At 37.0% G+C, this 10,125-nt stretch overlaps 1 protein-coding gene across 2 annotated transcripts; it reads left to right on the top strand.

Moving 5' to 3' along the window:
* The first annotated feature begins 1,658 nt into the window (after window positions 1–1,658).
* LOC116253008 (nucleolin 2-like) lies at window positions 1,659–10,083 on the top strand. 2 transcript variants are annotated; one of them, XM_031627695.2, is made up of 23 exons: window positions 1,659–1,805; window positions 1,924–2,017; window positions 2,101–2,146; window positions 2,236–2,375; window positions 2,877–2,960; window positions 3,614–3,748; window positions 3,899–4,012; window positions 4,127–4,267; window positions 4,356–4,496; window positions 4,587–4,697; window positions 4,798–4,911; window positions 5,082–5,201; window positions 5,426–5,482; window positions 5,567–5,659; window positions 6,221–6,319; window positions 6,830–6,889; window positions 6,986–7,077; window positions 7,168–7,285; window positions 7,450–7,538; window positions 8,088–8,169; window positions 8,249–8,340; window positions 9,071–9,375; window positions 9,778–10,083. In XM_031627695.2, the coding sequence occupies exons 2-23, from the start codon at window positions 1,985–1,987 to the stop codon at window positions 9,804–9,806; spliced, it is 2,295 nt and encodes a 764-aa protein (XP_031483555.1). In that variant the 5' UTR covers window positions 1,659–1,805; window positions 1,924–1,984; the 3' UTR covers window positions 9,807–10,083. The 2 variants fall into 2 exon arrangements, with proteins under 2 accessions (XP_031483555.1, XP_031483556.1); XM_031627696.2 differs by lacking the exon at window positions 6,221–6,319.
* The last annotated feature ends 42 nt before the right edge of the window (window positions 10,084–10,125 follow it).

The following is a 10,125-nucleotide window of genomic DNA, read 5'->3' as shown; positions in this document are numbered from 1 at the left end:
AAATCCAATCCATCCAAAATTGAAGGGATTGAGAAGGACAAGAAAGGGTTATCACTGTCTACTGTATATGCCCTTTTTTTCTTTTAGTGCATGCATAAACATGGTTTTACATGATCACAACATCTTTTTTGATCAAGAATCTCTTTTTGCTACCGTTCATGTGAATCATCACAACAAAAAAGTTTCTTCAGGTTCGTCTTTCTTCTCTTCTCTATCTATCTTTTTACCACCTTTCACGATGCCCCCTTCTTCGTTTTCATCATCTTGTGTAGTAATATTATTGTAAAATAATGTAAATTATATCATTTTCTTTATTTATGCAGTCTAAATAAACATGATTTCAACAATTAATTCATTTCTATCCAAACAAGCATTATAATTACCTCTTTCCTTTCATTTCATTTTTTATCGTTCATTTCTCATTCTCTTTCCCTCTCTTTTTTTTTCTTTTCTTTTTACCCATCTCTTTCCTTCACTTTCCCTTCACAGAAACACTTCACAACCTTTGTTTGGAAGTAAAACGAGGCCCCAGAACATCATTTTAGAGTGTCATCCAAACACCTTCAACAAACAAGCCAGTAAATGTATTCACTAGTATTTCCCTCTGAAATAAAGTAAAGCAAGTGAAGAAAATGTCGACTTTCTTCAACTACAATCAAGTGAGAGTGTTTAAGATTAGTCATTACTCTTGTGATATTAAAAAATAATAATTTTAGTTTGTAAGAATTATCAATTGGAAGCCCCTCAAAAGAGGCAGCAATCAAATTTTGATATGTGGTGAAAGGAAATATTAAAAACACAAAACTATTAAGGTTGTGTTAGGATGAAAAAAGAGAAATAAAACATTATGCAAAATTCAGTTGCTTTGGCATCTTCGTTTTTAAACAAAGACATTTTGTATGTTTATGTGACACGACTAAAATAATGTTTTCTCTAAAAACTCAAAAGACATGTTTGACAATAGTAACAAGCTATTATTGTTTCACGAATATACTTTTAAAAATTGAGGTAGATTCATAAATCACTATGTTACAATAGTGCATGAATGTATCTCAATTTTTGAGGTAGATTTATGAGACAATAACAATTTGTTGCTGTTGTGAAATGATCATTTGATAATAGAAACATTTTGTGAGTTTCTTATGAATATGCCACAAATATAATAAGTGTAGGTTCATTAAACATCAGACATTAGAACGGATATCCCAACCTGTCTCTCAATCATAAAGTGTATTAGTCTATTAGATGGCAAATACTCAGGAGACATTTGGTGACCGAAACAACTGAAATACTAATATAATGTTTCTAAAATCTACTATAATAACTTTACAAAAAACTGTATCTGTATTGTTATTTTCAAATGCTTCATAAGGTTAGACTATTAATGAAAACATCATTTTAATAGAATTAACCTTTTCACAAACTCAATTTCGGCCCTTATACAAAGAAGCCTTAAATAGAATGAAAACAACGTTTAAGCCTGTCACCCACATCACGTCTTGGGATTTCTTTTCTTCTTCGAAAAACCGGATATCTGACTTGATAGATTTTTTTCTTTTGAAAACCCGAACTTGGTTATTAGCAGGGATCGGGTCAAATACATCGGTGAAGACCCAAACCCGAAGATCAAAATTTGGACCGATTGTGCGACTGTTTAGGGTTTCTTAGCGATTCTCCACTTATATAAGTGCGATTCTCCAAGTGGCCCGCGTCTCCCATCTCGTAAAACCCTGAAACCATAGGGTTTAGGGTTTTAGAACGGCTCCAGTTTTCCCTTGGTTCTTCTTTACTCTACCTTCCGATCGGTGAGCGTTGTTCTTCTCCTCTGTCGGTCGTCTCACTTCACTTGTCCGTTCAGTTTTTCATCTCTGCGTTTGTTTCTTTGTTTCGTCCAGTGGGGAAGTAATTTTATTGTGTTTGCAGGGTATAGTAGCTCTGCGATTTTTTCAGGCTTATTTTGGACCATCTTCGTGAATCTGTTGCAATGGGGAAATCCAATAAGAAGTCAAACGCTACGGTATTCTTTTTGCGGTGATGTTTTAATCATTTGTTTGTTGTTATTGCGTTCGGTTATTTGATTATGTGAAAGTGTCGGATCAGGTTGCGGTCGCTCCTGCTGCAGTTCCGCAAAAAGCTTTGAAAAAAGGTGAGCGAGCCATTTTTTTTTTCCTTAATGCTTATTGGGTTATGGGTTTCTCATAGGCGGTATCTTAGAATGGGTACGGATGTTCACAGGAAAGAGGGAGGCTGAGGAAGAGGTCAAGAAACAAGCTAGTGCTAAGAAATTGAAAGTTAATCATGCTGATGTGCCGAAGAAGAAGAAGGAGGAAACGAGTTCCTCGGAGGATTCTTCTTCTTCCGAGTCTGAAGAAAAGGTAATTGACTTATAAGCCATTCCCGTTAACGTCATTTTATTATAACGAGTGGTTGAAAGAAAGTTCCCCTACTTTATTCTAAATCTCCGTTTCTTCGATATGAAAACCATGTTTTTCCAGCTTCATTCTTCAATATGCAGGGGCAATCTTTTTTCCAGTCCCGGCACCATACTCTGGAAGCGTATCTTTTTTTTTTTAGTTTTTGTATTGAAACAAGCATTTTAGCTTACTTTTCCTCGATTTACTATAAAATATTCATTTATTCAATAGGCTTTAGTAAATCTCCTGCCAAGTGTCTTTCTCCACTGTTGAATCTACGAGCATGTGTAGGTGTGTGCACACATCTGCTTACAAATCCTGATTCTATTTTAGCAGTTTTTAACTTTTTTTGACACACACACACTCACACACACACACACACACACACACACACACACACATATATATATATATATATATATATATTATTGGCCTTCAATGATTTGGTTATGTGTAATCCAGGTGAAGATCTCAGTGAAGAAGGTTAAAGCTCCAGCTAAAATACCAGCTAAGGAGAGCAGTAGTGATGATTCGTCTTCCGATGAGGTAAGAAACTTCCACTTATCAGCACGTATTTTATTTTGCAGGTCTTGAACTTTGTCTGAAGGTTAGGCAAATGGAGGTTCATATCATCTGCTTGTAACTTTGTGATTCTGCCATTTCTGATTTGCTTGTTTATGTCAGTTTCATCATTTTTCTTTTGAGTTTTATGTTACAGTTAAACCCCATGCACTATTTTTTGAGAGCTTGATACTTAAAACTGAAGCTGTTGCTTCAGCTAAGGCTGCTTAATTAAATGCTGGATTGGCACCAACAGGAGAGGGTCTAAGTTCTAACAGGAGTACAGAACTTAATTCGGATTCTTGATGATGTGTTTCATTTATCTCATGAATTTTTTGTTCTCTATAGAAACCCTATTTAGGAAACACATCGTTACCTTTGTTAATGCAATGTGCATCCACTTAATGCTTTGACCTGCATTAAGTGGTACATTACATTAGTCTTATCATAACTCATGACAAGTTGCTAAGGAGGGGAAATGGAAGTGATCATGATAAGTGATGTACTATAACGAAGATCCTTCCCTTTCTTTTTTTTTATGATATTTAAATGGGTTCCTTTCTTGTATGAGTGCCGTTTCTCTTTGTCATCTGTTTTTGGTCATTATACGCCACTAGTTTTGAATCCTGTCTATGCAGGAACCTGCAACTAAGGCACCTTCTGTGACGAAATTGCCTCAGAGTGCTTCAAGGAATGGGACGTTGTCAGCTTCCAAGCAGCAAGATGAGTCAAGTGATAGTTCAAGCTCAGAGGATAGCTCAGATGAGGATAAGGTGCATGGATAATATTTTTAGTAGTAGATGAAATAATTTTTTTTCCAAGATAAGCACATATGATTATATTGGTTGCCGATGCTTTTAAGATATGTTTGACATTTTATATTGTTTGTCTGGCGATTAGTTTATCAAGGTTTTCTTTTGCAGGCGCCTGCTGCTAAGGTAGTGGCCTCTTCAAAGAATGGGCTTGTTTCAGGTCCCAAACGCAAGCGTGACACCAATGATAGTTCGAGCACGGATGGTAGCTCAGACGAGGATATGGTGAGTTAGAGAGCTCTGAAATGCTAAATCATATGCTTTTATTAATCAATATCTGGTGAATGATCCATCTTTGTGAGGTGTTTCACAGTCAGTGCAATATCTTTGTGTGTGCAGGAAGATGTAAAAAAGGTTCCTGTGCCTTCAAAGAAGGTGCCATCAACAATCACCTCAAAGACTGGGGCTGGGGCAGCCTCCAAAAAGAAGGATGAATCCAGTGATAGTTCAAGTTCAGATAGCAGCTCAGAAGAGGACGAGGTATATGCTGCTTTTCATTAATTTGCAATAAAAAAACTATAAAATTATGTAGTGGTTAGGTAACATGATAATATTGGTATCTGCACAGGTAGGTGCAGGAAAGCCTGCTGTGCCTCTAAAGAAAGCTCCATCAGCAAGTGTTGCAAAGACTGGGCCTGCAACTGCACCCAAAAAGAAAGTTGAATCAAGTGATAGCTCAGGTTCAGAGAGCAGCTCTGATGAGGATGAGGTACTGTGCAGCTTTTCTTTTATCTGTTTATAAATCATCCTGCATGAATGGTGTTAATTTAATCAGGATGTACATTTTTTATATGGAAAGGTGGTTCTGCCTTCAAAGAAGGTTTCATCTACACAGCCTCTTGCTGCCTCCAAAAAGAAGGATGAATCAACTGATAGCTCAAGTTCAGAAAGCAGCTCAGATGAGGATGAGGTGAGTATTGAACTTGATAGTTAACAAATATATGCTTATTGAGTCAGTTCAGTGGCTTATGTTTGATATTGTGGAAAATTGCATGTTTGTTCTTGTTTAGGAGCCAGTTGCCAAAGTTTCTGCTCCTGGAAAGGGTTTGCCACCTGCTTCTAAAAAGGTAGCTGAAGAATCAAGCGAAACCTCAGAGTCAGATAGTGATTCTGAGGATGAGAACGTGAGTTAATGATACTCAGCTGTTGCTTGTACCATACAACTATACAAGTTCTGTGCTAAATTGTTTGTTATTGTTGCTATACAGATGTTGGTTGATGTTTCTATTTTTCGTAAATGGAGACTAGTGGCATTATTGAACTTATCTCAAGTTTATATAATTTTTTTTTGCAGGAAACCATGGTCAAAGTTGCACCAGCCAAAAAAGAGACAGAAATGGCCAAGGTTGCTGCATCTCAAAAGGCCAAGCAAGGGAAAAATGAAAGTTCAGAGACATCAGATGAGTCTGAAGAGGTTGGAAGCTTATTTTTTTTGCTTTTCCGCAGACCATGAAATTTGAAAGCTAATAGTACCTGTAACATTTACATAGTTACGTCTTGTTGATCACCAATATATTAAACTAAGTGGTTTTACTTGGTAGTGTTTTTTTTTTGGTAAATTAAATCCTTGACTTTTTTGGTAAATTAAATCCTTGACTAGTGTTTGTTGTCTCAGTCTAATAGTCATGCTTCTTTCAGGAGGAAAGCTCTGAAAGTGATGATGAAGAATCTCCTAAGAAAAAGATGAAAACACCAGTTAGTTTTCTTGTCTTATTCTTTGCATATGATGCCTAATTACTGCCTTATCACTCTCCTTTCACACAAGTGCTATTATTTCAGGTCAACCCTGTTTCAAACTCAATTAAAAAGGTTGTTCAAGAGGAGAGTAGCAGTGATGAAGACAGTTCAGATGAAAGTGAAGATGATAAGAAGGTATCTTTTCTGAAATGTCATCCTTTCAAACTGTGCTTATTCCTTTGCTTCTTTATTTTTGTACATGCTTGTTTAAAAGTTTAGTTCTTTATTTGCTCGTTTAATCATTGGTTGAATCTGTCCTGATTATGGTTATGGTCCAGTATAACCATTGGTTGAATGTTCTTATCAATGTCTGTCTCTGCATAGACATATGCTTCGTATCTATGACACGGATACTGACCACACTTTGGTATCAGTATCAGACACTTTATGGGTGAGTGTTGGAAAATGCTAAAGATTATAACGCATGCACTTGGACGGGTGATCTTGATTTGGTATTCCTATGTTCAGTCCTGCTCTTTATTCTTTCTATGAGTTCTCGGCCTAGGGTGATTGTATTATTCATTTGGTTTGACAAGACACAACCTTAATGTTTGATGTGTGATTCATCAGCCCAGCATGTTATTGATGTTTATAAAGCATGCATTTCCTGTCATTGAACTTTAGTTTAATGATAGCTGCTTTATGAAGTTTACATTGTGGTATTTATTCATATTCTTCTCCCTTCCGCATGTGTAGAAACCGAAGGCAAGTATTATCCGTGAGGATGATTCTTCGTCAGAGGAAGAGAGTGAGGAGAGTGAGGATGAGCAACCTCCTAAAACCACAACAGAGAGAGTGCGTACATGATTTACACGTCTCTGTTTTATATGCTTCATGGAGGCAGATATTGTTGCCTTTGTGCTTTCTGGTTTTAGTTCCATATATTGTATTTTAGTTTACAGTTTTTTTCTCTGTAAAAAAGCCCTTTTTGGTTCTTTCTTTTAGTTGTAAGTTCTAACATATCCACCCCACATTTTTTTTATAGGGTTTCATACTCTTAAAGGTGTTTTTTTAGTCTTTAATAAGCAATAATCATATTTTTATATTCCTATCAGTCTTACTGAATTTCATACTAGATATATTTGCACTGATGATAATTCTTTTATTTTATGTCTATTCTCACTCTCCTTGGAGGGGATATTTTGCTGAAACCTTTCAGGCTGAGTGATAAAAGTGCATCCTAGATCTAAATCTTTCTGTAACTCTTATTTATGTGATGCTGATTGGCTGATTCCTGGTCGTATGAAACTGAAAATGGTTTCTTTTTGTCCTTTTGTCTTTATGCTATCACCTGATGATTTATAGGGCAAGGCTGATGTCAAGACAAAAGATACAGAACTTGCATCAAAGGCTGATAAGAAAGGGGTAAATAAGCTCGTCAAAAAGTTATTTCAACCCCATTTCTTTTAATTATCTTAAAATAGTAATTATCTTATGTTTATTTTAATTGTTCTTTGGCAGGCAAAGACTCCAGTTACTCCCAAATCTACTGCTTCTGGGTCAAAGACCTTGTTTGTTGGGAACTTGTCTTTCTCCATTGAAAGAGAAGACATGTATGTTCTGTCGTATTCTTCCATATCCTTTATTCAATAGTTTACCTGCCCTCTTTCACTATTAAGATGTTACCTTTTGCAATTATTTAGGGTGCAGTTCTTTCAGGACGCTGGTGAGGTTGTTGATGTTCGATTTGCTTCTAATCAAGATGGCCAATTCAGGGGTTTCGGACATGTGCAATTTGCCACTGAATCTGCAGCTCAAAAGGTGAGCCCTTTTACTTCAACATAATTGCTTTAATTTGTGTATTTTAAGTATAGGGTTTCTGTGCTGGTGATGAGCTTTTATACGAGTGTTTCTATATATATTGGTGTGTGTGTGTATCCTGATTTCTTCACATTCGCTTTATTGTTTCTCTATCTTCTATGTAGGCTATGGAACTGAATGGCAAAGAACTACTTGGACGTCCTGTTAGGCTTGACTTTGCCCTTGAAAGGGGTGCACAGACACCAGGCAGCGGGTATAGCTCAAACTGATATTTAACATGCTTACCATGCGAGGATTTTTTTTACTTACACTCTTCAACCCCTTAAATGAGGGTTAAATTCAGGATTGCTCATGTGTGACCAATTATTGCATCTTAATTTGATTTGTATGCAGACTTGAACAAGGGGTTCTTAAACTGATCGTGTACTGACTGTAAATAAAACAACTGAAACTGGCCTGAAGTCTATCTTAATGTACAAGTGTGGTCGACCATGTCTATATAATTTGTAGAACTGTTGGTAAATTACACTTATTAAAAATTTCATTTATTATCTGTAAGAAACTGACCTAGTTCAATTGGGAAACCAAAATCCTAGTTTGATTCCATAGAGAAATCCTGATCAATCATGCTCAAGCAGGTCACCTATCTGATCTGGACCAAATGAAATGACAAAAGGCTTGGGCACATTTTGTGACATCATTGCTGCTTGTACAAAATCTGTCGCTTCAGTTACACCTAGTAACTACAGATTCATCAGTTCATTTCCTGCTTCATAACTTTTCAAATGATGTTCAATCTCAGGAAAGAAAGATCTTTCCAGAATTCATCGAATGGACAGACCATTTTTGTGAAAGGTTTTGATAAGTCCCTTGAGGAGGACCAGGTATTTATGCTACTACTTTATTACATTTTTTTCCCGACTTTGTCCATGGTTCCCCTTAATCTTCTACTGCCAACTGCAGATCCGGAACAATCTACAAGAGCATTTTGGGGAATGTGGAGAGGTTACAAGGATTTCTATTCCCAAGGATTATGAATCTGGTGGTGTTAAGGGGTAATCTTTACTTCTACAAGGTTCCACAGATGTGTGTTCTCGTTTATGGATGACAAATGATATAGGCATTTGGTGTTGAACTAAAAATATGTTTTGGTTTTGCATGAAAGGTCGCACAATCTTCTTCAAGTTGCCACCACTAGTTATTAGGCTGCTACGTCCAGCAATTGGCAGCTGTCACTGTTCCAAGAATAATATTGCACGGAAGGACAACTAATTTTAATGCACTTCAAAAATTATGCTCCAGTTTTTATAATTTTAAGTTTAATGAGCTGGCTAAATGCAAATATTTTTTAGTACCTATTTTTTGTTTTATTCTCAAAAGTTCTATTTTCATTAAAAATTTTGCCTTCTATAACTATTTTTCTCCAGATGCCAAACTTACCTCAAGCTTGCAGTTTCCAATCAGTGATGTATTCCCACTATGCTGTTTGTATGAAAGCCTAAAACGTTCATAAACCAAATATTGAATGAGGTAGTCTGATTTTGTGACTAATCCGACATCACAAGTAAGGCATGAATGTTGGCCCATTTTTTACCTGTCCATTGTCCTATCGTCATATCACTCAATAACACTGCAGGATTGCAGTGAATTCTTTTGTCGGGCCTGTATTATAAAATTATGAATTTTGCACTTTTTTGATAGGTCAATTCCATCTGAAGTTCCATTGTTCTGTGCATCTTTTGCTTTTTGATGGTGAGCTTTTTGTGTGCTCGTTATTGTGAACAGGTTTGCATACATAGATTTTGCATCCAGCGATGCCTTTTCGAAAGCATTAGAACTTAATGGTTCATACCTAGGTGATTACACCTTATCAGTGGATGCTGCAAATCCTAGAAGTAGCGGCGGCGGTGGTGGTCGTGGTGATGGTGGGGGCCGGAGCGGTGGAAGGCGATCTTTTGATAGTGGTGGTCGATTTGGTGGTCGCAGTGGTGGGAGAGGTGGCACTCCTAGAGGTGGTCGCTTCGGTGGTCGTGGAGGAGGCAGGGGACGTGGTACTCCTAATAAGCCAAACCTGGCTGCTGCTGGTACAGGTTAGTTTCATTTTGTTTCTCAAACTAAAGCAGTTTGAGAAAGGCTGTTGCATGTAGGTGTACCATCGGAGTGCCTTGTGTAAATGCGGGTCTGCTGCACACCACTTTGTAGGGATTTTGTTCTGCCATAGAAGCATTAACATAAAAAGGAAAACATTCTTTTACTATCATCAGTTTGGTATGAAATTGGTTAGAAACACTAGGTTGGGTTGTGACATGACGGAAATTGTTCCACCTGCCAATTTCATGTTTTTTGTACATATATGGTGATACACTTTGATTTGCGGATTGGACTATTGGAGTGCTTGTTGGAGCCAATTCCAGCCCATTGTATGCATTTTCTTTAGTTTTCTCTTCAAAATAACTGCAAATCTGTCTAATGTAATAATTGGCATTATGCAGGAAAGAAGACAACGTTCGATGAGGATTGAGTGGTTCAAAGAGGATGGCTGGTTGGGATCTTTTTTGGGTAGTTTTATTACTTCTGTTCACATTTTACTCTCCCCCCCTTTTAAGTATTGACGTACTGGATATCTGAGGCAAACTGTTGAGCTGTTTTGTTTCTATGATAATTTTTTACGAGGTAACCTGGGAAATTGTTGGAAGGTCTGTTTGCTAATTATATTCGAACCTACGTGTTTCAATAGGAGTGACATTACCCTGTACTACTTACCAGATTATGGCAGCATATGCATTTTGCATCGTGAATTCTTTCTACTCGGTTGGATGCGAGACTGGTGGATGTTTCGC

The sequence above is a fragment of the Nymphaea colorata genome, chromosome 4 (genome assembly GCF_008831285.2).
Source record: "Nymphaea colorata isolate Beijing-Zhang1983 chromosome 4, ASM883128v2, whole genome shotgun sequence".
Lineage (NCBI taxonomy): Eukaryota > Viridiplantae > Streptophyta > Magnoliopsida > Nymphaeales > Nymphaeaceae > Nymphaea > Nymphaea colorata.
This window is presented reverse-complemented; position numbering and strand designations above follow the sequence as displayed.